This window comes from Anser anser (assembly GCF_964211835.1).
Source record: "Anser anser genome assembly, chromosome: 20".
NCBI lineage: Eukaryota > Metazoa > Chordata > Aves > Anseriformes > Anatidae > Anser > Anser anser.
This window is the reverse complement of record NC_139741.1, coordinates 6965808-6993622: the sequence shown is the minus strand read 5'-3', so window position 1 is coordinate 6993622 and position 27815 is coordinate 6965808. Positions and strand designations below refer to the sequence as shown.

At 61.7% G+C, this 27815-nt stretch overlaps 3 protein-coding genes across 7 annotated transcripts in view; 1 reads left to right on the top strand and 2 right to left on the bottom strand.

The window, feature by feature from the left end:
* Positions 1 to 582: 582 nt before the first annotated feature.
* On the top strand, positions 583 to 5682 carry GAS2L2 (growth arrest specific 2 like 2). Its single transcript, XM_083806638.1, has 7 exons — positions 583 to 969; positions 1051 to 1427; positions 2121 to 2359; positions 2627 to 2734; positions 3199 to 3295; positions 3729 to 3984; positions 4112 to 5682. Exons 2-7 carry the CDS (start codon positions 1070 to 1072, stop codon positions 5277 to 5279), a joined length of 2226 nt encoding a protein of 741 aa, XP_083662764.1. The 5' UTR covers positions 583 to 969; positions 1051 to 1069; the 3' UTR covers positions 5280 to 5682.
* Positions 5683 to 5876: 194 nt separating this feature from the next.
* On the bottom strand, positions 5877 to 14208 carry RASL10B (RAS like family 10 member B). Of its 2 annotated transcripts, none has more exons than XM_083806664.1 (4): positions 14089 to 14208; positions 11557 to 11889; positions 8756 to 8880; positions 5877 to 8478 (listed from the first exon to the last, which is right to left on the bottom strand). In XM_083806664.1, the coding sequence occupies exons 2-4, from the start codon at positions 11770 to 11772 to the stop codon at positions 8208 to 8210; spliced, it is 612 nt and encodes a 203-aa protein (XP_083662790.1). In that variant the 5' UTR covers positions 11773 to 11889; positions 14089 to 14208; the 3' UTR covers positions 5877 to 8207. The 2 variants fall into 2 exon arrangements, with proteins under 2 accessions (XP_083662790.1, XP_083662791.1); XM_083806665.1 differs by having other exon boundaries at positions 8756 to 8800.
* Positions 14209 to 18829: 4621 nt separating this feature from the next.
* AP2B1 (adaptor related protein complex 2 subunit beta 1) overlaps positions 18830 to 27815 on the bottom strand; it is an 83493-nt gene continuing 74507 nt past the window's right edge. For 3 of the 4 annotated variants that reach the window (XM_083806626.1, XM_083806625.1, XM_083806627.1), the window contains 2 exons: positions 20424 to 20578; positions 18830 to 19336 (listed from right to left, as the gene is read on the bottom strand). In XM_083806626.1, the coding sequence (XP_083662752.1) occupies positions 19262 to 19336; positions 20424 to 20578 (230 nt within the window). In that variant the 3' untranslated portion in view covers positions 18830 to 19261. Of the gene's footprint in view, positions 19337 to 20423; positions 20579 to 20607; positions 27762 to 27815 lie in introns of those variants that run through there. The other variant, XM_083806628.1, reaches the window with a different exon arrangement.

Here is a 27815-nt window from a genome sequence, read left to right as displayed (position 1 = left end):
CGGGGCTCGGGGCCGCGCCTCGCTGCCAAAGCCCAGAGCACGGGGTGGCCGCGGCGGCTCTGCTGCTACCCGCTGCGTGTCCCGGTCGCACGGAAACCCCGTGGAAAGGTTCGGGAGCCCGGCCACTGACAGGACCAGCTCTTCCCATGGGATTTCTGCCCCAGCCCCACAGCTTTGCAAAGCCCTTTCCTTGGGATTTGGGTTTCCAGCTCCCAGTGCTGCAGTCCCCAGGGGGTGCGTGGGGAGGGTGGGGTGGGACTGGTCCGAGCGTCGTCCCCGTGCCATACCCGGAGGTCCTCACGCTGCACCTGCGCTGAGATCGGCCTCGTGGTCCCTTCTGGGCACCCCATGGGGCTGAGCCCCCACAGGGGGATGGAGCCATGCTCGGGGCTGTCTGTACCAGTTCTTCTCGCCATGGGGAGGGTGGGCGTGCAAGGGGGGGGTCTCAGTGGGAGCCTATGAGGCTGTAAAATGGGTACAAAGCTGTGGCTGGGTGGCACCGAGCCCTGAAGATAGGGCTTGTGGGGCCCCCGGGTCGCTCCACCTGCAGTGCAGGTGGGTATGGGGGGGGGGGGGAGGGGGCAATCCCCCCTCTTTTGGGGCTGTGAGTGGCTTGTGGTGCTGAGGAGCTGCTCTCTAACCCCCTGCTGCCCCAAGCTGGGGACCTTTAGGGGGCAAATCCACCGCTGGGGCGCAGAGAAGGAGCGGGGCTCCCGGAGGAGCAGCAGGCGCCGAAGGGTTAACGGGGAGTGTTTGCAGCCGGTCCCTTGTCACCAAGGAGAAGGGAGCAGCACTTGGGAAGGAAACAAAACACCCACTGCCCAGGAGGGACACTTCCCTTCCCCGGGCTGCCTCGCACAGCCCTGGGACCCCAGAAGGGCTCCGGCACCCCGCAGGCAGGCAGCCCTCGAGGGGACGAGCGGTGTCCCCCTCCTGGTGGCCCTGGTGGCAGAGAACAAGCGGCACCGGGTGAGTGGGGAGGTGGGCCGGGGACGTGGCCGGGGCAGCTCCCCGTGTCCCCATCACCCTTCTCCCTCTGCCTCCTCCCAGCCTGGGATCTTATGGCACGATGTGGGGGACGCCGGGCGCCGCGGAGCGGAGCATCCGTCCCTACCGCTCCAGCCAGCAGTACCTCTGCGCCATGAAGGAGGACCTGGCCGAGTGGCTGAAGGAGCTCTACGACCTGGACATCGAGGCAGGCACCTTCCTGGAGGTGCTGGAGACGGGGGCCGTGCTCTGCTCCCACGCCAACCACGTCGCCCACGCGGCCGCAGAGTTCGCCCGCGCCTGCCCCGCCGCAGCCCGCCGCCTCCGCCTGCCCGCCGCCGGCGTCGCCTGCAACCTCGCGGCGCAGCCGGGCACCTTCCAGGCCAGGGACAACGTCTCCAACTTCATCCAGTGGTGCAGGAAGGAGATGGGTATTAAAGGTAAGGCCTCGGGCTCCAGCAGCCCCGAGATGCGGCGTGCAATTCCCCTCCAGCCGCTCCTGGCATCGCCCTCGGTGTTTTCCCGTGTGTCCCCAAAGCCGGTGCCACCCCAGCGCTGGGTGGTGCCCGAGCTGGGATTTCTGCCCCAGGCTGGGCTTGCACAAGTTCCTCCAGGCTTGGCGGTGGCTTTGCAGGGTGCTGGCACGCGGTGGATGTGTTTGCTTGGGTGGAAAAATGGGGATGGGAATGGGAAGGGCACATGGCATCGCACGGCCCTGCCATGCACGGCACCATCTCCGCCATAAGGACCAGGAGCACCCTGGCTCGGAGCAGGGGGCTGTCACCATGTCCCCACCAGCAGCGGTGCCCGCGAAGTGCCGTGGGCATGGAGTGAAATGTCCTCAGCACACCCAGCCCCTGGTGCATGGCTCCGGGATGGCACAAAACAGCCGCAGCATCTCCTCATGGAGATGCCCAAGGGGAAACGTCTGCCCCATGGCTTTATGCCAACCCTTTCTGGACCCAGCCACACTCCTAGCATCCGTGGGATGGCACAGCAAGGCGGGCAGAGCCGGTCCTCGGGGAAATAACACCCCCTCGGGCGGGTTTTCTCTACGCCTGTGCCCCCCAACCCGTTTGTCCCCGTCCCCTCGTGCGCCTGCCCTGGCTGAGCCCAGCCATGCCCTGCCGCAGATGTGCTGATGTTCGAGACGGAGGACCTGGTGCTGCGGAAGAACGAGAAGAACTTCGTGCTGTGCCTGCTGGAGCTGGCGCGCCGCGCCGCCCGCTTCGGCATGCGCGCCCCGACCCTCGTGCAGATGGAGGAGGAGATCGAGGAGGAGCTGCGGCAGGAGCTGCACCTGCCCCCCACGGACACCCCCCTGCCCCGGCCCCCCAGGGAGCCCCGGGACCTCCACAACCTCGACCAGATGGTAGGGTGGGGTGGGGATGGAGGGGTGGAGACAGCGGGGAGAGGATGGTGGGGATGGTGGGGATGGGGGTGGTGGGGATGGGAACGATGGGGATGATGGAGATGATAGGGATGTGGATGATGGGGATAATAGGGATGAGGATGATGGGGATGGAGATGATGGGGATGGGGGTTATGAGGATGATGGGGATGATGGGATGATGTGTATGGGGCCACCCCAGCCCCCTCCCCAGGAGCCTTGGTGCAGATCCATCCCTGCTGCCCGCAGGTCCAGCACCTGGTGAGCCGCTGCACCTGCCCCGTCCAGTTCCCCATGATTAAGATCTCGGACGGGAAATACCGCGTGGGCGACTCCGACACCCTCATCTTTGTCCGGGTGAGCCCGCTTTGTGCCGTGCTTTCAGGGCACGGGCACCAACAATCCTGCCTCAGCCCCCTGTTAAGCTCCCTAAATCCATCCCCCTTATAGGGCCAACATGGGGTTTTGACAGTTATCCATAAAATAGGGCAGCTTGGGCCTGTGGTGTGGGTTTGCTTGGATGTAACCATCTGCGGGTGTGGGACAAAACCTGCTGTCCCAGGCCAGGCTGGAGCCAGGTCCTACAGGTGATGGAAACCCTGTTTGGGGCTGATGCTCGGTCCCTGCCTGGGTCTGAAGGGCTTCCCAAAGGGCTCAGCATCCACCGGTGGACCAGGGAGCTTCCCAAAAGCCTCCCACCCTCCCTGGGGTGACAAAACATGCAGAGGGACATCAGAGGGAGACGAGACACCCCACCCCCGCCCCCCCAAATCGATGGTGCCGGGTGAAGCGGGGCTGACGGCGGGCTGCTCCTCGCGCAGATCCTGCGGGAGCACGTCATGGTGCGGGTCGGGGGCGGCTGGGACACGCTGCAGCACTACCTGGACAAGCACGACCCGTGCCGCTGCACCTCGCTCTGTGAGTGCCCGCGCCCCCGCGCCCCCCGCCCCTGCCAGCCGCCGGTGGGAGGGCAGAGGGGGGGCTCGTCGCTGCTTATGGGGTGCTTGCTGCTGCTCCTGGGGTGTTTGCTGCTGCTTTTGGGGGTGCTTGCTGCGGCTCCTGGGGGGTTTTCAGGAGCAGGAGGCCCCCTAACCCCAACGCTTTGCTGGGAAATCGTTGCTTTGGGGTATAGCTCTTGCTGGGTGGCCGCTAGAGGTCACGGCAGACTTTGGGAAGGAAAGGGACCTTTGCGAGGCCCAAACCCCCTTTGCGAGGTGCTGGGGGCTGCGGGGAGCATCCCTGGCTGACAGCACGGGGGGGGCCGGGCAGCCGTTCCCTGGGGCTGGGGTCCGCAAAGTTGATGGGGAGGGGGCTGGCGGTGCTGGTGGCTGAGCCCCATCTTCCCCCGCAGCTCACAAGCAGCATTCCAGGAGCGGGACCCCCCAGCAGGTGCAGCACGAGGTCCAGCTCTGCAAAGCCCCCCCGGCCCCCAGCCGCGGGCAGCCCTCGCTGCTGGTCAGCCGCTCGCAGAGCCCGCTGCCCCCCGTCGCATGGGGACCCCGCGCCCCCCACGGCCACCGCCCCGGCCCCCTGCGCCCCGCCACCCCCTCGCCGGCTGCCAGCCCTCGCCGGGAGCCAGCGCAGCCCCGGAGGGTCCCTTCAGGCAGGTGAGGTGCAGAGCGGCTTCATACCCCAAAACCTCTGCTTTTCAGGGCACTTTTTGTCCCATCCCTGGATGCAGAGGGACGCGGTGGCTCTGTGACCCCCCCCCCTCCCGTCTCTCTCTCCTTGCAGGACACGGGCCCCAACGCCGAGGTCACCCGCTCGACCCAGCTCCCCCGGCCGTGGGGCCACGCAGCGGGCACCCACCCCGTCCCGGCTGGGCAGTGCGGGGGTCCGCGAGGTGCCGCCTGGGAGCATCCTGGGGACCCCCCGTTCTGCAGCAGCACAGGGCAGGGGCAAGGCCCCCAGTGCCCAGCGTCGGGCACCGTCACCTCCAAAAAGCACCCGGCAAGGGGGGGGCTCATCCGTGGGGGCTGCCAGGCTGCAGCAAGTGGGGGTCCCTGCCGCTGCCCTGCCCTGTGCCCGCAGCCCCGTCAAGGTCGGTTCTTCCTCCCCGGAACGGGGTGCCCGGGGTGCATCACAGAGCAGGAAAAGCCCCCGGGAAGGCAACAGGGCAGCCTTTGGACGTGGGCATCCAGCATCACCCCAAAACTCTTTGAGCCAAGCTCCGAAAGGGGACAGAAGTGTTAAACCCCCCAGCAAAACCAGCCCAGCCATCTGCCAGCCCCCGACCTCTCTGTCCCCTATTGCAAACGGGTGCAAGGGCTGTGCTGCTGGGGAGGGTTCCCAGCGATGCCACCCAGCCACGAGCCCGCCAGCCAAGGATGCTGAGAGCCCCGGGGTGCCGGCGGATGAACCGGGGGGAACCTGTGGCCATGGCAGGGGGGGCTCAGGGCTCCGGGGCTGCTGGGCACACTCACAGCCACCGGGCTACGACAGGGTGCTGGAGGAGCTCTCCCATGGCCGGCAACCCCTGCGCCCTGTGGAGATGGAGAGCTGGGTGGCCCAAAAGCCCCCCATGACCACCCCGCAGCGTGCCACCCTCCCAGCTGGGGGGACCACAGAGGAGCTGGCAGCAGGGGGCCAGGCCCCGCAGGGCACAAGGGCGGCCACCCTGCCAAAGCCCCGGCGGTGTCTCAAGAAACCTGAGCGTGTGCCCTCCATCTACAAGCTGAAGCTGCGGCCCAAAGTGCGTCCCCGGCGGGACCATCGGCCCGGGAAGGGCCCCTCGCGCATCCCCACCCCGCTGGGGCAGCACAAGCCCCGTGCCCGGGGCCAGCATCGCCCCCCAGCCCCGACACGGCGCCCGCAGCCCGGGGGTGCACGCCCCGCAGCCAAGCCCTCGCTGGCTGACAGCGGCGCGTGGCTCACCGAGGACGATGAGGAGGCGTGGGTCTGACCCCCTGCCCCTTGGGTTTTGGGGGCACCCCTTGCTTGTGGGAGACACAGTGCCCAAGGTGGGGGCGGGATGCTGAGCCCTGGGAGGTTGGTGCAGGCAGCGCGATGCATTTGCTTCTGGGGACACCACCACGTGCCTCGGTCTTCCCCATCTGCCCAATGGAGCCAAGGACGCCCGAGCCTTCCAGTACGCACAGCCCTACCAGCCTGGTGAGCTCAGGGCAGGGTGACGCGATTTCCCTGACGCTCTGCTGGCATTTCCCCGCGGGCCTGGGGTTGGAGCAGCCCCCCTGCATTAAGGCTGGTCCGGCAAGGACGTGTCCCGCAGGGTGCGTTGTAGGCGAGGGTGGTCACCGGCACGGGGCGGCAGCGGCGGTCGGTGCTCGTGCAATAAGAGCTGTACCAAAGCCTCTTCTCTTCCAGCATCTTTTCTGTGCGGGCAGGGAGGGAGAAGTCCCCAGTGACTGGTCCCGTGGGCAGCAAGCCCTGCTGGTGGGAGGGCTCCTGCCAGGGGGAACGCGGCATCCCCAGTGGGCTTCCAGCACCGCGGCGGGGCTGCGAGCGGTCCGGCGCCACAAGCAAGGAGCAGCGAGGCGGGTACAGAACAAGGGGGACAGACCTGATTTTAATTCAAGTTCAAGTCAAGGGGTGTGGGGTGTTTTAGGCGGTGTAGACACCTCGGGAATCTCCAACGAGAAGTACAGGGGGAACGGGGAGCCAGGTCCAGGAAACCGTGATGCACCTCCAGGAGGAGGAGAGGGCGAGCTTCCTCATCGGGGCTGCACCGAGCCCACCTGGGGCTGTGCGGCGCCTCCTGGCTCAGCACACACACACGGGGCAGAAAACAATATTTTTTTCCACCCTTCTGCCCCTGGGGACAGCCGAGGACATCCTCAGCCTCCCCCCGGCCCGGCAGCAGGTTATCTCTGCGCGAACTTAGAGCCGAGCGAGGCAACGCAGAGCGGGACGAGGCGGTGGTGGGAGAGCAGTAACACTTTGGGATGAGGGCATGTTTACGGGGCAGGGGGCAAGGCAGTTCGATCCCAAGTGCTGCAGGGGTCAGGGGATGTGCTGATCCTCTGCCATCCCGGCCCCCAGCCCCGCTATGCTGGGGGGTCCTGGCCCCAATCCCGCTCTCCTCGCAGTGGTCCGGGAGCTGGGCACTGCTGCCGGAGCAGGGAGGGTTGTTAATACTCATATAACTTCTGTCTATAAAGTACAATAGAATATAACAATTATATTTATAACCATTTTTTTTTCCAAAATACTAAATAGATGCTATAAAAACCTGTAACTAATTGTGCTATAAACTGCAGGCTACAGGGTTATAACAAACAATGTATTGGTTTAGTCGCTGACATGTGCACGTCGGAGCACTGTATAAATGCTTTATTAGTAGCATTTACCAAGGAGTTTCCTTCTCAAACAATTTGGAGGGGTAAAGCTAGCGAGAGACCGATAACGTGGGCTGATAAATCCTGGTGAGATGGGTCTGGGCCGGCGGCGCTGCGCGGTGGGTTTGCCGTGAAGGTGAGGGATGGAGGATGGGAGCTGCTCTCCCCCAGCCCTTGGCCCTGTGCGTCCTCCCATCGACTTTTCTGTGTGTTTTCCTTATTTTGTTTGGGGTACAAGGATGGGGTTTTGGTTCCTGAAGAAGCTGCTGGGGGCAGCAGGGATGGAGCAGGGACTGATGGTGGGGATGGAGCAGGGATGGAGCGGGGACTGATGGCAGGGATGGAGCAGGGATGCCGGGACCGAGGGGTGGCCGGGATGCGAGGCCAGGCTGAATGCAGTGGGCTAGAGCTCAGTGGGAAGGACTCTGAATAGTGAGTGTTACCAGGATAACAGCAGTTCTCCTGGGAAATGGAGCCTGTCGGTGGGGAAGAGGCAGCGGGCTTTTGGTGTTGCCTGATTCACAGCATCCCCGTGTCACACAGGGACAAAGCCCAGACCCCTGCGCCCCTCGGACCCGGCACCATTTACGAGCTCGGGCTGCACTTTGCCTCCCGGGCTCCAGGACAAACTGCAGATGAGCTGGCAGTCCGGAGTGGAAACAAGCCGAAAGATTAATTTATAAAAAAATAAAATAAATAAAGAAAGAAAAATAAAGAGGGGCTCATTTTCCCATTAGGAATGTGCACAGAATTAAGAAAAAAAGGTGGAAATGCAACTCCAGCTCCCTATTGCTTTGGAGGCTGCCTTTGTGTGGGCACCGTCTCCATCTCGGATGGATGGATGGATGCGAGCTTCCCCTAGGAAAAGCCCCCGCAGGGGTTGAATCCACCTGGAAGCGCCGCCTGCCTAGCCAGGAACCCCTGCCTTTTGGGTCTGGGTGCTGAGCTTTGGGTCGGGGTGCTGAGCTGTGCCCAGCGTTCGATGGCAGCAGCTTTGCTGCAAACCCGGGGGTGGGCGAAGCCTCTGCGGGGCTGGTGCATATGGGGTGGACGAGGCTTAAGGAAAGGGAGCTGGTGGGGGTGGGAATAGCACTTTTTGGGGCAGGGGAACCGAACCAGACTGCCCGGGTCGGGCACAGAGCAGCAAGAGCCCATGGAGGCGACCAGCTCGGGCCGGGGCGGCGCAGGGACGCAGCGATCAGCCCTGATGTGGGAATTTGAGGTCGGTGGGACCGCGGGGCTCTCCCCAAGCGGCTCCTTCATGAGGAGAAGCGAGGATCCAGCCAAGGTCCTCCCTCACCCCTCACCTCCAGGCAGCACGGCCGCCCACCTGGCCCAGCCTGACCCGTCCCGCCGGCGGCCACCGCATCGCCCTGCCCGGCCCCGTGCCGGGCGCGCCGTGTCCCCAAGTGTCACCGCAGGGGAAGCAACGCCCGGGGTGCCTCCGGCGCAGCTCCCAGCGGAGCATCACCCCGGCAGGGCTGGGGGTCCTGCGGGGACACAGCCCGGGGGGGGTCCGTCGGGGTCGGGGGGGCTCACATGATGGTGCATCGGTTCCTGCGCAGGGCGCCTTGGAAGCGGATGGTGGTGTGGACGTGCTTGCAGCGGGCGCAGCCCACGCTCTTCAGGAGCTCGCTGAAGAGCAGCAGGATGTGCCAGTTGTACTTGGCCGAGCACTCGATGTAGCCGCACTTCCACGTCTTCTTCACCAGGTTGGAGACGTTCCAGCGCGGGATCACCCGGCCCCGCTGCAGGTCCCGCTTGTTGCCCACGATGATGATGGGCGTCTCCGACGTGCCGATGACCCTGGGACGGGAGGGCGGTGAGGGAGGGCAGAGCCATAGAGCCACAACCCAGCCCCATCCCCACCCAGTACCTGGGCACGCCAAGCTGCATGCCACCTCCCGTCCTGTCCCCTTGTCCCTCTCCGTGACCACCAAGGGGGCCCCGTGTCACCCCAAGGTGCTTTCCCCAGCAATATCTGCACTGGGATGTAAGGGGCCCTGTAAGGGGTTGTAGGATCCCGTCCCCACCTCCATACCGCCCCGCTCTTGGCATGCCCCCGCCGGCGAACAGCCCCTACCTCGTTTCCAGGATCTGCTGGCGGATGGTTTTGATGTACTCGAAGCTGTCAAAGCAACAGATGTCATAGACCAGGATGTAGGCATGGACGCTCCGGAGCCCCCTGCAACACACGTCCGCCCACTCCTGCAAGGTGCAGAGAGGGATCAATCCTGGCGTGCCCCGGGGGATGCCCCGCACTGCCTGGGGGCCGGACGCGTTTGCAGGGGGAAAGCCGTTTGTAGGATCTGGCCCCTCGGCACTTTGCAGGTGTGTGGGGGTCCTGGCCAGGAGCGTTTCACCACACATTTCCCCAGCCCCAAAGCACAACACCCATCGCTGCTCTGCCCCCCATCCCTGTGACACCTCTGTCTCCCCTCTTTGGCGTCTCCCCCCGAGATCGCGTATCCCCCGATCAACCCGGAGGAAGGATAACGAGATTTGTCAGCTCAGATTTGTTCCTCTCCAGGGCGAGGATTAAAGCCCAACTATGCACTGCCACCCGGGGGCAGCTTGACTAGAGCTGGGTGAAGGGGGCTGAAAGCCTGGGTGTTAACAGCTTTCCCCCCCTCCCCCAGAGCTGCTCGTTGGGCTGTTTAGGAGTGGTGGACCCCAGGTTTGGGGCAGGGGAGGCTGCGGGGTCACAGGCCAGCAGCTCGGCAGCACGGCAGCACCGCAGGTGGCAGCAGGAAGGTGACGCCGAAGGGGACCTGGGGACAGGAGAGGAGCAGCAGCTCCTCAGGAGTGGGGTCTGCTGGGGGCGAGGTCAGGACCTGGGACAGCCAAAATTCGGAGCTGTAAGGCATATGCTCCAAAAGCCTTGGGTTTCCAGGAACAACACGAGCTTTTTGCATGACACAGGAGCGAACATCCACCCCGCTCTCAGCCCCTTTCCTACACCAGCACGCGCTCGCCCAGGCCAGCTCGCCCCAAAGGCCAGCCTCCTGCGGACGCCAGTAACCGGCCCCAAAGCACAGCGTCCCCAGTGGAGCCTGTCCCTGGTTCCCAGTGGATCCCACGCTGTGGATCCCAGTGGATCCCCAGCACAGCCCCGCTGCGGGATGAAGCCATCCCCCCCGAGGTGTGCATGGGGTTATGTTCTGGGGGATGCCTTCGGGCTGTGCTCAGGCAGCAGTGACACGGGGTCACAGCACGTGCAGGCAGCTCCACAGGGATCCCTCCTGAGGTTCAGCTGGAAAGGAGAGAAGCGCACGGAGGAGAAAAGGCACCAATGCTACCCGAGCAAAGCCCGTGCCCACGCTGAATCATCCCCTTCTGAGTTTATGATCTCTGGGAACAAGGCTAAATGAGACCTAGGACCGGAGGAAATCACGGAGAGGAAAGTTTCATCGCGCGGTTTGGTCCTTGTGCAGACCCCAGCAGCCAGAGCAGAGCACGGGAGGGAGCTGGGAGCGCCCCGACCTCTGCTCAGGTCCCTGGGGAGGAGACGATGCTCCCGGCTGTGTTACCAGAGGGAGGAGGGCCGGTACAGCGCCGGTGTCTCGGGTTACTCTGAGCAAGCCCTGATACCTCTGGGAGATTAATAAATTACAGCTATTACGCCAGCAGGCTCGGTGCTGGGACGCAGCCTGCCGTGATGCCATGACGCCGGGATGATTTCCCCACGTCCACGTTTGGATTCCTGGGGACGCTCGGGGCCGGAGCAGGACGTCGGGGAGCTGGGGCCGTGCTCCTCTCCCAGGCCATCTCCACGGGGAAGCTGCTCGTGGGCAAGGAGCGGAGCCCAGCGATGCTTCCAGCAGCCCCGGCCGCTGTTTGCCCCCCGCCGTGGTCCTCCCCTTCCCCTCTGGGCAGCCTCTGCCCTGGAAGCCTCCATCTGTTCCCACCGCCCGCCTCCCTTCGATCACAGCGAGACACGGAGTTAATTGAGTATGTGAGCGTCGTCTGCCATGTCAATAAATTACCCTTTGCTATTTCGGGCCGTGTCTCTCGCTGACCTTTCGTTCCCTGCACACGCCGTTTAATTTTTAACCCCCCCCCCCATAGCGCTCCCTTCACCTCCTGCCCCGCAGCTTCGGGCAAGCGCGGAGCCCTGCAGAGCCCCCGTGACCCTGTCCCCACGGGGAGCGGGAGCAATGTAATTACGCTGATTAAAAATACAAGAGAGCCCGGCCCCAGCGGAGGCAGAGGGTTAAAATCCCCTTTTCCCCCACTGAACCCCGCAGGCAGCGGTGGTGGCAGCGGCTGCGGAGCTGGGGAGCAGCCGGCGGGGTCGGTGCTGCTGGGATCAATCCAGGCACCACTGCGGGGCCAGGGGTGAACCGGGATGGGACGGGCAGCCCGGCTTCGTCCAGCTCAGCAGGGTTAAACACGAGCCCATAGAGAGGAAAATGGCCTTTCCCAAAGGGAAAGAGGAGCAGGCTTAGAGGAACCTTGGAGATACACAGCAAAACCCCAAACCCACAACAGCAGCGGCCTTCAGGCAATGGGTACACCGTGCTTCGGCTCTCCAGGACCCCCGGGACTTTCACCCAAGGGCTTTGGCTGTGCTCCTTGAGCCCTTTGTTGGCCCAGGACAGCAATGGGAGTGGATCCCAGTGCCCGGACCCAGCACCCAGATGGACGAGGAGACCCAGCGGAGCCACGGGCACTGCCAGAGCCAAGCTAACGGGGTGAGATCCAGCCCCTCCAGGGCTGGAAGTCATTGTAAGTGAAAAAGCTGCAATAAAAAATAAATTAAAAAAAAAAACAACAACAAAACCAACCACCTTATCCCGTCCTGCAGCGCTGAGGTCGCCGTCCTCGGCTTCTAGGAAGCCAACCCCGAGCAGGGGGTGCTCGGCTCTCCCCTGGCGCCCCTACCTGCAGCGTGTTGACGGGGAAGGCGCTGATGGGGGGGAAGTCCATGATCTGCAGGTCGTGGACGTGGCCGTTCATCACGACGGCGGGCAGGTAGACGCGGCGGGCCGTGGTGGGCACGCAGACCTCGCTGAACTCGTTGTAGAGGAACTGCCGGACTATGGCGCTCTTGCCCACGCCCTGGGCTCCCAGCACGGCGATCTTGAAGGTCGCCACCATGCCGCCGCGCGCCGGCCGCTGCCCCGGTGCTGCCCCCGCGGCGCCGAGGCTGCATATTCCCGCGCAGGGGGCCTCAGCCCCATTCAGGATGCGTGTCCCCGCCGGGACAGCCCGTCACTGCAAGGCCAAGGGGAAGCGGTCAGGTACCGGGGATGCCCCGCAGACCCCAATGTTGCTGCAGGTTGGGTTTTTTTTCCGAGCAGGATAAAGGGTTATGGCTGTCCCCTGGGAGCCGGGCTACGTCCCCAGCACGGGCACTGCGAGAGACAAGGGTACCCCACGAGGCTCCCATCCCGAAGAGCCAGGATTTGGGCAAGCCCTGTCCCAGGAAGGGTCTCACTTGGGTTTCCTAAAAGGCAGCAGAAGCCTGGAGCCCAGCCTGTGCCCATCACCTCCCTCCCGCTGCACCCCAGCCGTCTCCTGCTCCTATTTTTACCACCGCTCCTCTTCTCCTTTAGGTTTCCTTTCGGCTCCTGCCCTTTCCAAAGCCCCCAGCAGTCCCTGGAGCCCGCGGGAGGCACGTACAGCCCCTTCGGCACCACAGCAAGGAAACCTCCCGGGGAGGGACCAGCGGCTCAGGGTCCCCCCCGGCCTGGCAGAGCAGGGGACGTGTCCCCTGGCACCCCTGGGGACAGTCCCCGGCAGCTCCGGTGCCGCCCCGAGCTGGGGAATCCATCTTCCCTCCGCTTGGACAGCCAGAACTGCCTCTTGCTGCGGGGGGGGGGGATCGCTCTGCGCCTGCGAGTGATAGCTTTAATGTTTAATTTCAGGCTTTGAGCGGTTTGGCAATTAACTTGATGGAGGCTAATTTCCAAGCCAGCTGACGGGGCGAGCCCGCAAGCCGCGGGCACACGTGGCGAGGCTGGAGGGGGGCCTGGGGCAGGGCTGGGCGTGGAGGGGGCATGGGGGCAATCACCCACGCACATATACGCAGGAGCTGGGTCTGAGGGTCCCGAACACCCTCTGGCAATGGGGGTTTGATAGAAACAGCAGGAGCAATGGGATGGGTCCTGCTCTGGCCCCCATCCCTAGGAACCAGCTCGTGCTTTCTCCCGAAGCATGGATGCTGTTACCAATTCGTGCTGCTCTCGTCTGCTTTCCCTGAAAAACATCCCCAAAGCACAGGGCAGCGGTCCCCGAGCTGCCAGAAAGCAGCGGGCTCCTGCCGCCCCGTTCTCATGGGGTTCTTTGCCCCGGGGAGAGCCCGGCCCTAGACGTCCCCGCTGCGGGGTGCTGAGTGGCCCGGCTGGGCCAGCACTCGCACCGGGGCTGGGGGCCTTCGGCAGGGCCTGATCCAGCCCAGGGGCAGCGGGGAGGGTTTGTGCCCGGGGCCGGGGCCATGGCACGGGGCTGGGACCACCCCGCGGGTGCTGAGTGCCTTTGGGGACCCGTGCGCCCCAGCCCCGGCCCCGGAGCGTTCCCAAGCCGCGTGCCTTGGGATGGGGGATGGAGGGGGGTTCAGCCCCACCAGGGCCTTGCTCCACCAGCAGAAAGCACTGTCATGGCCAGGCCACCCCGCTGCGGGGACAGCCCCATCCCCACACCCCTTTCCCCTTCCCAGCAGCGACCCCAGCTCCCCTCTGGGGCCGGGGGCACGCAGCCGGGCAGCCCCAGCCCCGCGGGACGCCGCGGGGCGCCCCAGCTGCAGAGCTGAGCGCTGCCCTGCCACCGTGCCGGGGGTCCCCACAGCCCCGTCCCCCTCCCGGCTGGCGGACGGGGAGCCACGCACGGGGAAAGCCACCCCGCAGGCCCTAGGAAGCCGCTCTGCCCCCCGAAGCACCCGGAGCTGCCCGCTGGCAGCAGCGGCGTTTGGGGCCACCGAGGGAAACTGAGGCGCGCACTGGGGACACGGCGGTGGCCGGGGGGGGATCGTGGCGAGGCCGAGCTCAGCAGCACCCCGCGGGCTGCGGGGCCGGGCTGAGACCCCCGGCTGCGGGCACGGCCCCGGGGCACCGTGACCTTGGGCACCCCAATTTGCCCCCCACCCCCGGGGTTGGGACCCAGCCAGCCCCGTCCCGCTCCCCGCGGGGCCAGCATCGCCTCCCCAGCCCGAGCCCTGCAGAGGGGAGTGGGGGGGCTTTGGGGTCGCCCCCCTGGGTGCCCATATTGGGGCTGTAGGACCAAAGGGGTGCCCGGTGGGGGGGGGGGGGGGGCAGACCCCCCCATACCCAACTAGGCGGGAGGGGGGGGGGAGCATCTTAGCTCCACAGCTCAACTTTACGGGGTCCCCCCACCCTGCTCCCCCCCTCCCAGCGGCAACTTTGCCCCCTCCCCATCATCACCCCCCCATTCCCTCCGTGCCCCCCCCCCCGTTACCTTGCAGCGGCGGCCCGGGCCGGCGGCGCCCCGGCGGGCGGCGGAGCCATGCGGCGAGCCCGGTGCGGGGACCGGGAGGCGGCGGGGGCTGCGGGGGGGGTACGGGGAGGGATGGGGGGGAAGGGGAAGGGGGGAGCCCGGGCTCGGCCGGGCTGGGGCTGCCGGGGGCCGGGGGGGGGGGGACGCGGGAGGCGGCCGGGGCTGGAGGCTGAGCCCCGGGGGGGGCGGGGGAAGGCTGGGGATGCCCGAGCAGGGGGCTGGCAGAGGCCGGGGAGGGAGGCAGGCAGTGCCCGGAGCGCTGCGGGCTCTGCCCGGGGAGGGAAGGAGGCTGTGGCCGGGCGGGGATGCGGGGACTGCCCGCGGAGGGAGGCAGGCGGGGAAGGAGGCAGCGCCCGGCAGAGGCTGCGGGGAGTGCCCGGCCCGCTCTGCAGGGAGCCGGGAAGGGCACCGGCTTCTCCTCCCGGGGCTCTGGGGAGGTGCCGATGGGAGAAGACCCTCCCATGGCCCCCCGCAGCGCAGCTCGGGCACCCCCTCGCTGCCCGGCACCCGGCGGGGTCCCGGTGCCCTCAGCCCCCCCCCCCCGGCAGGACCCCGCTCGCCCCGACCCCGCCGCCCCGCTGGCTTTGGGGCCCGGCGCTTCTGGGCCCCTCCGTGTGGGCCGGGGGCTTCTCCCAGCCCCCTGTCCCGGGGGTGCTCCCGCTTCGGCGTGGGGCGAGGCCGGATCGAGGAAGGGATGTTTCCGGAACAGAAGCTGCGTTTTTGGGACACCCCGCATCGAGTTTTTACCCGGCGGTGATGAAAGGGGAGCCTGTGGCTCCAGGCAGGGGGCCCAGGCACCCCCAAGGACTCCCCCCGGCTTCTCTGCTCTTCCAAGTGCCCCCCAAGCCCTGCTCCAGCTCCCCAGGACTCCAGCGAGCACCAGGACATCCCTGTGGGTCTTGGCAGAGCCCAAGCACCGGCCATGGTGCAGCCGGGCCCCCCCAAGCCTCACTGACACCTCTTGCTGGGAAAAAAATCATCCGGAGGGGCTCATCCCCGGGGCGAGGAGGGTACCAGCACCGGCACACAGCCACAGCATCCCTCTTCCTTCCCAGGGGAAAACGGGAGGGCAGGCACAGCCCCACAGCTGGGGGGGACACGGGCAGCAGGCAAAGCCTTGGTGCTGCTCTGCGCCCCGGCTGGGCTGAGGTCGGTGCCAGGCAAAGGCAGGCAGAGCCCTTGTCTGCATCTCAACCCCGGGCTTTCAGAGATTTGGGGCTTGTTTTCCTGCAAAGCTGCCTGACGCTCGCAGCTAGGGAAACACTCGGGTGTCCCTGCGGGTTGTCACCAGCCCCAGATGCTGCTCCTCTCCCCTGGCCCCCCAGCACCGCATCCTGGCATCGCCGCAGAGCTGCGCTGAGCCCGAGACGTTTCTGGGAAAGGGCAGGGATCGCGGCTGCACATGAACTCGCCTGCACAATCTAGGCTCCAGCCTCGGGGCTATTTTTAGCAGTTCCCTCCGAGATGCTCTTCACTTGCAGCTTTATTTGTGAAATTTAATATACGGTGGCGGGGGGAAGGGAGCGGGGCTGGATCCTGGCGCGTCCCCGCCAGTGCGGAGGCTTCACCCAGCCCCAGCCACGGGAGACTGATGTGAACCTAAAATCAGCCACCAAATTGCTCCTGTGTCCTGGCACACGGGTGGCAGCGGGGGACAAGCGAGGCTGAGGGCTCGGAGAGTGTCACAGCCTCTCCCCGTGCCGCCCCGTGGGCTTGGGGACCTGCTGCCACCCCTTACACACACGGAGCAGGGTGCGCGAGGCCGCTGGGAGCTGCAGTGGTTTTGGGGAGCCCACCCAGTGATTTCGGCTGGTCCCATCTCAGCCAGAGCAGCCAGGAGCAGCCGGGGAGGTTCCTGCCCCGTGGTGTGAGTCCCCTGCAGCAGCTCTGAGCCTGGGGGGCCACCCGCGTCCCCTGAGCTCTCAGCGCTGAGGACTGACGGTGCTAACGAAGCAAACCCAGTTTGCAAGGAACGGCACAGCCCGTGTCCCCGTTTGCGGGGCAGGGCACGAGTGTGCCGGTAAATCCAGAGCAGCAGCAAAGACCGAGTTCTCCCCGAGGAGCCCGTGGCAGAACTGTGGGGAGGGACAAACCCTTCCCCTCACCGTGGGACGTGACAGGGACGGTGGCAGCCCCGGGGGCTCGCAGCAGTGCGGGTTCCCACTGGGCTGAACGCTGCCCCCATCCCCAGGCGGGGCACGGTGGGCTGATACAGCCCCTGCCACCCTTGGTCCTGAGTCACTTCACCTCCACGTGCTGCTAATCCAGAGCTGGGTAGGGGCAAAGGAAAGGGCTGCTCGGCTGGAGGCAGGACCTCTCATCCTGCTTCCCGTGCTGCTGCTTTCCTGGCCCCTTCGATGGCTTCGTTTGGGGCTGGCTGCCACGGCAGAGGTTTTGCAGCCCAACCCGCCCTGCCTAAGACAGGACCAGCAACGGGCAAAACCCTCTGCAAGACACCGGCATAGGCCAAGGGCACTCCGAACGCATCAGCGACTCGCGTGGTTTTATTGTTTCTCCTGGGGAAAAGCGGGTCAGGGTAGGCACAGCCCATCTGGGGACCAGAAAGGGACGGACGGGCACGTCCATCTTCCTCCCGCTCCTCCTCGGCTGCCCGTGCCGAGGTGCTGGTGCCCCCTGCACCGCATGCTGCCCTCTGAGACAGGAGGAGAGCAGCAGGCAGAGGCAGAGGAGCAGCACTGAGCACACTCGGTACCTCCTCGTGCAAGCCCCAGAAATTATTTTGGGGAGCCTCTGCTGTGTGCAGGGAGCAGGACGAGGGGCTCCCGGGGCGCACACGCGACTGCCTCCCACCTAATTCAGCCCCAGTGGGCAGCAACTGGGGGAAGCAGACCCTGTCCCCAGCCCCACAGAGCCACACCGCAGCCACGGCTTTGTGGAAATGAGTTTATTGACACGGTCACCAGGTAAAGCCTGAAGAGCAACACAGCTACACGGCGAACAACCGAGCGAGAGGCACGGCGGGAGAGGAGGGCGAAATGCCACCGACCGAGCCCGGGCTCTGCCCTGCGGCACGGAGACACCCCCGTGCCCCAAAAGCTGGGAAGAAATTTGGCAAGAGAAAGGGGTGCCGAGCATCCCCTGCCCGCATCAAAGCTGCCCCGGCTGTTCAGCAGAGCGAGGCTGAGTTCAGTTCTGACCCTCTGCCATCTCCTGCCTGCCCTGACACAGCATCGCACTCGGTGCTGCCAGTGCTTCGTTAATTGCTCTAATAACGATTTCTGCGGTGTCCCTGCGGGCGTTGGAGCACATCACCTCCCAGCACATGCAGGCAGGGCTCGAGGGCTGGATTGCTTCAGCTCTGCCCCACTTTTTCCCTCGCCAGAGCACAGGGCTGCCTACCCAGGGACACCACCTCTGCCGGGGTCCTGCAGCTCCCGTGCCCTGCTGGGGTCTCCTCCTCTCTTTATTGGGGCTGAGGGCTGGATAAATGGGGCAGTTTGGCCTCTTCCCAGCATTGGCTTCTTGGCTGCAGACAGTGCCAGAGTCCTAATGAACCACCTCCCACCATAAAGCATTTATTGACCTTGAATGTGGCAATTAAAGTGACACCAGGGGGATTGCGGTGCAGAAGAGCTTTGCTGGGGAGGCGATGGCGTCAAAGCATGCTGGGGAAGGCAAAGCTGCTCTGGGCAGTGGCTTGGTTTAAAAGCAGGACGAGCTACGGATGGAGCGAGGGCATGCAAAAGGCTTTGCTTTCACTGCTGTTGCTGCAGCACTTACTGGTTGAGTGGCAATGTGGTGAGGCCACCGCTGTGGATGGGAAAGGGAAGCAGTCCTGGCCCTAAGGACGGGTAGGAACAGGGGGGCCAGGGCAGGGGCTGAGAGCAGGGACCCGAGCGACCTGTTACCCTGTGCCTGGGGGCACGGAGAACCAAGCCCCAGCTCCGGGAGCTACAAACTGAAGAAACGCTTCCAAGGTCTGCTCAACTTGGCAAACAGGGTGCAAACACCACCAAGCCCAAAGCGTCCCCCCACTGCGACAGCATCTGGGTTTTGGGGGACAGCACGGGAACGGGGAGAGCTGCTCAGCCCCTCAGGACGGGGCCAGCAGCAGCCAAGCCCCCCGGGTCCTGCCAGGCCCTTGTGCCTGGGGGGAAGCAGTGCTGCCGTGCTCAGGCTTACACCACCAGCCTAGGGGAGGGCCCGGGCTTCGCGCAGTGCCCGGTGAAAGCGGCACAGCTCAAGGGACGGCCGAGAAGGCAGCTCGGCTGCAGCAGGCACACAGAGAGCGAGAAGAGGAGCTGCAGGCGGTGAGGACAGACCGCACCTCATGCTCTGGACAGAGCCCTTTGCTCTAAGAGTGGGCTCGTTTCCCTCATTTCGACCCTGCTGTCTCATTACAGACGTAGGGCCGCAGCTCCTCCCCGCCCAAAAAGAGCCTTACTTCTTAAATCAGCAGATCATGAGCCAGGGAGATGGCTGGAGTGAAAACACACCACCAAGAGCAGAGCTGAGTCTGAAGAGCAAGTGTAATAAAAACCCCTTGCTTTAGGGCTGCGTCCGTCTCCACGGACCAAGCAGATGGCTCTGTTCCTAGGTCCCCGAGGCCCTTCTCACCTTGCGAGAGCCTAACAGCCCTGCAGGGCTCCCAAACCTTCCTTGGAATCACTTTCCCTTTAACCCAATTACAATAAAAAAAAACTCAAAAATGTATAAAAAATATAAAATAAAGTGCAGTGTATGTTTTTGACAATTTTGCCTTGTTTTAATGAGCCAACATGTGGTTTTTGCTTTTTCTTTTTTCTCCAGTGAGCAGTATTTTACAAAATTGTAACTACACCTAAAGCCATTTAGAAAACACTGAACATTGGCACAAAATGGAGAAGCCCACGAGAACGGACAAGGAGTGACGGGCGAGGGGGCGTGAGAGTAATCGAAGCAGTGGTTACAAACTCAATGGACGCTAAAAATACCAAAGGGGTTGTTCCCTATCATCGTTAGCACGTGGATACTAATTGCTACCTTGTTTAATCAGTGCCTTTGACTGAAATCCTACACATGAATACAGCTGCTTCCAGTTACAGAGTGCTTTTCCCTGCACCAGCGGCAAAGGAGGACTGGGGGCCCCTTTCTCCCTCCTCCTCCTGCAGGGCGAGGCACGGGCTGACCCCCGTCAGTTCTTCAGGATGGCGTCGTAGGCCTGGTAGATGTACTGGGACACCTCGGGAGCTCGGCATTTCAGGGAGAGCTGCGGAGAGGAGGGGAGCAGAGGTTAGCGGCGGTGCCGAGGGAGGCAGGAGCTTTCTGCTGAGCCCACGAAGACGACTGACCGACAGCACGGGGGGGGGACAGGCCATGGATGTGACCAGTAACAGTCACCACAAATATTTCCTCTGGGTACTGCTTTCTCCATCACTAACATCAGCATGCTTTTTCAGAGCTTGCTGCAAGCAGGAGGAAGTAGATGAACGCAAACGCCCACTTCGGGGTTCCCAAATTCCTTACCAAATGCAGACAGCTCTGTGGGCATGAAGGAGGGGGACGCTGTGCCCAGCTCTGTGACAAGGGACGTGCCCTCACGCTGTAAATCACAGCACCACGCCCGAGGGTGTGTTTGCTTGTAACATTTCCGCTCGGTCCTGACAGATGCAAACTTGGATGTCGCCCCTCTCTAAGAAAGTGAGGACTGGGCCAAGATCACTGTGGTGGCATCAATCCTCCTCGTAAACATGTTAAAGCACTTGGCATCGCTTGCTTTCCCCCCCCTGCCCCTCGCAGCTCCCCAGACTGTGGATTTCTCTTAAAATTCCCGGAACACCTTCCAACAGGTGAGAAATGTTCTAATAACGGGAAGGTGAGGTGCAGGTCCTCAGAACAGGAGCAAAGGGAAAGGGAAAGGCGATAGGGATGCACGATGCCGGCCAGACAGCACCTTCCCACCAGCCACAGCTGATGCCAGCACGAGCCCAAAGCGCCTCCAACACCCAGACAGGCAGGCTCCGCCGCAGGAGCCAGCAGGGCATAAATTTCTTCTTGTTTACTAGAGGGGGAAGGGTGTCCTGGCAAAGCTTTCTCGCTAATGTCTCTTGGCTTTATCTCTGGGTAACCTTGGCAAACAAAAGCTCGTTGCTGAGTGGGCATTATCCCAACTCGCTGGCAACAGAGCAATTCTGTTTCATCTCACTTTTTCCAGTCCAGCAGGAATTCCTAGCCCCCCGGTCAAATTAACAGCATCTGCCTGAGAACAAGCACACGAGGCACCGCAGGGAGAGACCGCTCTGCACGCTAGGTGAGCGGGAAGGATCCCAGCCTGCGCCGCGTCCCCGCGACCTCACCGTGTAGTTCGGGTTGCCCGGCTGAATGCGAAGCTCAGCCAAGATCCAGATGCCGTTGGTGAGCTTCAGAGACTGGTAGAGCATGTCCTGGCCCTCCACGTTCCTCTTGGCAATGGTGTACACGTTGTTGTTCTGCAGTTTGCTGGAGACGGTGTCTTCAGAGAGAAAAGGAAGAAAAACACATCTGTTAATTCAGATTCATCATCAGTGGAGGCAGGGGAGCCCAGAGGAGCGTTCCCAGGATGCAAGCACACAAGGAAATGCTGACTTCTGTCCCAGAGATTTCTCTGGGGACAGGAGCAGCTATGACACAAAGAAAAAAGTCCTGTTTGCTTCCGTGGAGCCACCTTTTTATTTTCAAGCTGTGATCCTGATCCTTTGCTAAGTATTCGCCGATCTTGCAGGGTTTTCACTTACTGATCCCTGCCCTGGATCATGGAGAACTCAGCGCCTTGACGAGGCCGAGATTCTGCATCTCGGAGAGTACGAGGGCTCTGCTCTGTCTACAGCCCCCAGCAGCCCCAGGCAGGCTGCCCCAGAGGTAGCCAGAAGACGAGGGCAGAGAACGAAGATCCCTGCTTGAGGCTCACCAAGGTGCCTGGTTCCAAGGTCCTGTGCCAACCACAGCAGCTCCCTCCTGCTTCCCCCTCTCATTCACAGAGAGACAGTTGTGGCCAAACCAACGTCCCAGAAAGTAATCAAAATCCTTCCGCTGCCCCCTATTCCACCCATTTTATTATTTTTTTTTTAAGTAATCATCTTAAGGAGTAGAACTATCTACTCTAGAGCCTATCTTCTTCAGCACAGGGCCGTGATAGAGTTTGTATGAACTCTGCGCTCACAGAAGACGGGTGATTTCACCCGCAGGACTGCATGGACGTGACTACGACACACTTACTTCCAAGGGACATCACGGAGAAGCCAGAACAGAAGCAAATACGCACAACACAAAGCCCCAGCCCAGCAGCCTCTGGCTCTTGGGACGGTGTAGGGCAGGGCGAGCCTCAACCTTCGGGTGCCAGCAAGGGGGGCAGGTTACACGCTTGGGTGGAAGGCTCAGGGATGGGCACGGCCATGTGGCTGCTCCAGTAAATTCCCATTCCCATTCCACAGATGCCTGTGCTGCTGTACGGAGGGAGTAGAGAAGGGACAGCTGGGTCTGCTCACACGCCATGGAAGGGTAAAGGCAGCAAAGGGCCCCACGAATCCCCAGGGTGATGCAGAGACCTGCTCCTCCCCGGGCAGCCCCAATACCCCGGGCCGTGGGGTGGCTCCGTGGGCAGCCTGCGACCCCCTGCGCTCCCCGAGCTGCAGAGCGGCTGCGTGCGGGTCGAGGCACCCAGCTACCCAGACACGCTCAGATTTAGGTTTCCTCTCTTCCCCAGTTACTATGGAAACTGGCAGATATAAGGAACTAATGAGATCCTTTGCTTAAAAACCCTCATTCCCTCTGTCTCCTCCTCCCACCTCTACTCCTCCTCCCTACAACAAACTCAGCCAGACCAGGGGAAGGGGCACCGTGGAGCCCTCTGCTCGCAGGGAGCCACAGCCTGGGCAAGACGCACGCTGGAGGCATCTCATCCATCAGGGATGAGGCCAAATCCCATCTCCTTGTGCCACCCCAGCCAGCGAGAGCGGCTGCCAGGGCTTTGGGAAAGCACGGCCTGCTACCCGAGTGCTGGCTCAGAGAGCACATCTTTCTTTGCGAGGGACATCAGTATTAAATGGGATTTTATGTTTGTCCAATTTCAAGGGGCTGTGGTTAAACCTCTCCGCTCGGGGCCCCTCTGGACATGAATTCGGGAAGTGGAGCTGCTGGCAAGGGTTCAGCGTCCTTCCTCCAGCGATCTTCATCCCCGTTGGGCACTGTCACAGCAGAGACATCCCTGGGGAGTGCGGGTGGGGGGTCAGAAGCAAGGCTGCAAGTGGGAAGCTGAAATTTGGGCAGCTGTGGGGCTGCTACCCCATCACGGGGCATGCAGCAGAGGGGGTGCAGGATGTGAGACAGGGCCAGAGAGCAGCTGCCTTATGCCAAAGCCTTCCACTGCGTGCCAGCACCTCGTGCCATTCAGGCAGCCGCTGCCTCTGCTGGGGGCAGCCCCCCGTGCGGGGTCAGGGGCTCTCCTGGCTCCAAAGGGAGGCGACTTCTCCCCAGCTCCTCCTCACAGCCACCTGCTGGCTGCCCCACAGCTCTGCTTGTGGGGGTACAGGGAGGGAAACCGAGGCAGGTCGGCTCCCAGGACAGCCTGTTTTCTGCCTCCCCGCCTGACCTCAGTTATCCCCAGGGGAGCGCATGAAATCCCACCGAACACACCCAGTTTCAGCCAGGTGCCCGGAGCAATGGTGCGCAGCCTGCTGTGCTGGTGCTTGGCTCGCCCAATGCCTCCTGCCCCCTCCTCGCCCTGGGTAGCAGCAGCAGCTCCCATCCCTCCTGCGCTAGCGAGTGTGGGGATTTGGGATTTTGGAGGAGATCGGGCAGAGTTGCTAAGCAACAGTGCCAGGCTGTGCCTGGCTGAAGGCAGGGCCGCTGATGCCGTGCGACAGCGCAGCCCTTGAAGGCAGGGGTTTGCCGGGAGCACAGAGCTGTGCCCGGCTCCGAACGGGGCTGTGGTTCCCCGCTGAGAGCACGGTGCTCAGCAAGGCCCCGGCGGTGCCCAGCGCGGGCAGGAGTAGGGCCGGGCAGTGCTGCCGGGCACACATCGCCCCGTCCCGCAGCGCTCGGGGACTGCGAACCAGCCCAGAGCCACAGGAGCCCTTCTGCGGGCCGGCAGTCTGCATCCGGCCTCGCTACGCAACTTTCTGCGGGGCTTTTTCTTCTGGTTCAGCGCTCGTTGTCACATTTGGAGGACACAGAAACATCTCCCCATCACCATTGCCAGGGAAGCTCACGACATCAGTCCGTCTTTCAGGGGTTGCTTTTTTGTTTTTAAAACAGCACTTCTTACCCTGCCTCAGAGGAACTTCACTTCCCAACACAACCACCCAAGCCACTCCATCGGCAGAGCAGAGGGTTAACACCAGCGGGGCACCTTTTCTGAACACAGACCTTCCTCCACAGCGCTCTGCAACGAGCACTGGCTGGCAGGGAGGAAAACCTAACCCCTGCAGTTTGTGCTGCGGCGGCTGGAAACGTCCCTGCTCCATCTCTAGCAGCACCTGAATGGTTCTGAGCAGGCAGCCAAGGGCGGCACTCAACCACCAGCCGGATCTGGAGACTCGGATCCAGCAGGGAGACACTTGGGTCAATATTATGACAGTACCTTCATTTCCAAGGTAATAAGGTTCTTCAACAAATGATCAGGCTACTAGATCCACACATACCTAAACACACCAGAGCGACTTGCACGTGATCATCTCCCTGTTTGTTCCAGCAAGAAAATCCAATTTCTTGTAGCCCTAGCACTGGTACATCGCTTGGGAAAAAACGAATGACCGCCGCGCACCAATAAAGCCCCATTCAGCTCCGAGTACCGAATTTGTCATTTCACACCAAATTAAGGACCAGCAATAAGCCAGCAAAACCCAAAGTTGCTAGAACTGCTGAACAGCACAGCGACTAATTAGCTCCTGTTTAATGGCATTCAAGCTCCATGTGCAAGTCAGCTTGTGCTCTTTCACTCAGTGCGCTTGAGTAAGCAAAATTTAAAAAAAGAAAATCATCCAGCTAATCTGATTTGCATATCTTAGCTTAATGTAGTGGTCCTTTAAAATTTAATCAAACCGAGTACGTTGAAAAGCAACGGAGAGGCAGCAAACGGAGCTTGAGTGCGTGTTCAGTTGCAGGGGAAACCTCACTCGGTACAGCTGCACCAACAGCACCCGGATTATCGGAGCCGTAGCAGTCTCTGAATCTATTTTCATCCATGAATGACACGAACGCTGGGTAAAACTGTCACAGTACGAGCAGGACTCGTTAGCAGTCATTAGGATGATTTCCAAAGAAAAGTGCTGAGGATGTTGCAGTTCTAGGGCCCTTCCCAAACGCTACCAGGGCCTGCTGCTTGTGCTCCCCGCCATCGAGGGGGACGCCACTGTCTGCTCCTAGCACTAGATCCCTGTCCTTTTGTTTAAGGCAGAACAATTAAGTTAGCTCTGGACTCATAACAGATGAGATTGCAGCGGTATAACCATGACCTTGCGTTTTCATTGCAAGTTGTATCTCCGAATACAGCTTTCTCCACAGCACTGTCATAACTTCTTCCTAAAGAGGCAGATGCATGAAACGGAGCTCTAATCGATTCAAGACGTGCAGAGCATCCCAAGTACACCCTGGCCCCACAGTACTGCTCCACACACTCACTCCTCCATGGCCATACAGCCTCAGCCCCAAAGAGTAGCCTCAGGACCACGCCAGCTGTCACTGCTGGGAACCTGAGCCCAAATCCCTCACCCAAATTTAAGCACTCATCTCTGAGTCGCTGGAGATCGTGGGGATACCTCCAAGGATGCAGGGCTCGCGTATTTTTGGAATAAAGATGCTGGAGAACGGACAGGAGCAGCAAGCTGTGACCTTTTCAGGGCACCCGATCCTCGCCCCGCAGCCTGGCACTTTGCTGTAGGTTTCAGCTGGCAGTGCTGCAGACTGCTACCTGCAGCAGCCAAGATTTTCCAGCTGCTCTGTGCCCTGGCATAGGGTGAGCTGCCAGGGCCACGAGCCTTTTCTGCCACCCCCGTTCCAAACCATCAAAGCTCCAGTCAATCCTATTTGGCTTGCCTCATAGGCACAGGATGAGTCTTTTGCCCACAAAGGTCTTGGAGCAGACTAATGCAGAAGCATCTCCACTGGCAGACGGCATGCCCATCTCCTTTTTGTCTGCAGGAACAAAGGAAGGAACCTGGGGAAATATGGGAGGTGTTGTAAGGTGGCTGCTGCAGCGTGACAGCCAGCCAGGCCTGGATGTACAAGAAATTTGCGAGCTGCTTTCTTGACAGAGAAAGCCCAGCTCCATAAAATCCCTGTTCCAAGCTCGTTTTCTATTATTTTTTTTAGTTACTTCAAACTTCAGTTTCCCCATTGAAGAAAATCAGCATCCCCTGCTTAGCTGCTCGCCAGGGCCTCCTGCACGGCCGCACATGGGCTCAGCCCCACTGCTCACGTGGCGGGGGAGCAGCACAGAGCCGGTGCTCAGCACAGCCCAGGCTCTCCGCAGCTAGGAGAGGCAAAGCCAGGCACGGAGGATACCACGCACTGGCCAGTCAGACCAAGGCACAGTGTATCCCTGAGCCTTGGTGGCAACTTAGCACCAAGTGCACAGGCCCAGGCTAGGCATGAATTACTTATCTGAGAGGCTACGAGAGACCCAGCACCTTCTAAATTTCAGCTGGGAGTCACTGAAAGCTGCAGACTTTATTCTGCACAGCTCTGCTACAACAGCAGCTGTTGTGTACCTTACTTTATGCGGTGGTACGAAAGCTACGTGTGATTATTTCAATACAACAGACCTGCCACCTGCCCTGGCCGAGAGCTTCATTCTGCTTTGGCATCTCCCACAAGGAAGGCTTTGGAACGCAAATCCCTCTCCTGCACAACGAGCAAGTTCCCAAAGATTTTATATCCCACACCAATTTGCTATTTGCAGAAGAAAGAAACAAGGTGCCCTGAAACAAGGTGATCTTCACTGGATTTCAAGTGATCAAGATTTCGAGATTGTGAATGTTGAAAGATTATTGCCCTACTGCAGCGTGCGACCAAGCAGGCAGCGTTGCTCTGGCACAGCCCAGCAGCCAGCTGGATTCAGCTTTCGTCAGAGCTCACCCAGTTTACGGTGCCTCCACCAGCAGACACTTCCCATGGTACAAGCAGCTTCCATCCCTGACGGTGCTGGAAGCCCAGCCCTCCACAAGTTTTTGGGCACGTCTGATCATTGCAAGGACAGGCGTGGTGCTCTTCAGATGGTCTGTGCCAGAGGAGGTCACTGCTTAGATGGAAGGCGAGCAGCAGACTGAGTCAGGGTTGCACCAGCAGCTGAACGCAAGGACTAAGACAAGCACACACCACATTCCCAGCTTTCCCTCCTGCAAGCTCTTGGCCTGCTCCCTGCCAAAACCCAGGTGGTCAAGGAAGGAAACAGCCCACAGAGCTGCAAGAGGGAGGAGGTGTCTGCAGTGGAAATGCAGGAACAGAAACTTCAGCTGATGGAAGCGTCTGAAATCTGTTCGTGAGACATGACCCACTTTCTCCTGTACGTAAGCAAGAGGCTGGCAGACCCGGAGAGCCCTAGAGCCTCCAAGTGCTTGGCCATGCTCGGGGAAAGCACCACTTCTAGGGCGTTCGCTCCAGCACCCAGGGCAGCCTCCTCCTGCCTGAGACGTGGCTGCAGACAGCTCTGCAGAGAAACCTCCCGGTGCGACCGAGCTCCCTGCGAGCTGCTAACGCGATCTTCGCTGAGCATCACCGACTTGAGCAGGCTGGGCAACACGTCTGGCCTCTGAATGGCAAAGCCCCCTTGTCTCGGACCTGCCACTCCACGTTTTCTACCATTTCCTTCTGGAGGGAGACGGGTGCATGGACCAGTCCGTGGGATCACTTGGCCACCACGCTGCCAGAGCTCATCCTCCCAGCCACGCACGCCTCCTCCCAACCACATCCTCCGTTAGCCAGGGCCACGACACCCCAGCGCTGGCCCAGAGAAGCTACCAGCATTTTTGATCTGACATACAAAGAGCTGGGGATGGCGCAGCTAGGGCATGGCTGGAGCAGAAGGCACCATGGACGGCAGCGCTGCAGTGCAGGGGGAGGCAGTGCCAAGTGTGGTGGGGAGCACAGGGAGGGCTGGGGGAGGCGCAGAGGTTGTTCTCGTCTGAAACCCCACAGTGAAATCAAGTCATAAGGTTCAACAGCTGCTATTTTTTCCCCCCTCTTGCGTGCTCCATCTTTTATATTCAAAAATAGTAATAATTATGAGTACAAAGAGACCCATGGTTTCTTTCTGCAATTGAGGCAAGAGGGTGCTCATTGTGTAATAGCAGACACGAGAGAATAAAAAGGTTACGGGGTTTGTAATCAATAGGGACACTTTTTTCCTCTGTGAAACACAGCAGCTTTTGGTAGAATCGCTTGGCTCCCGTCCAGAACCTCTTGATACGGAGCAGAGCTGCTTAGCTGGCCACATTTCACTCTCTACACTCCCTCATCCTCCTGCAGTAGTAAGGACACACCTGCAAGGAGAAGGCTCCCAAGCAGGGGCAGCTAGATAACTGAACGCAGAACGAAACGGGATGGATCATGATCAGAGCACATCCAGGCAGCAGCTAACTAGAGCAGCTCAAAACTCTTCTCTCACACGGCCTGTCCTCCGTAGATGGCAGAACATTTTTACAGTGGCATGTAGACTTACTCTGTCACAAGAGAAAGGCGAAAGCAGATGGTGAGAGGTGAAGAGACCAGCCCGG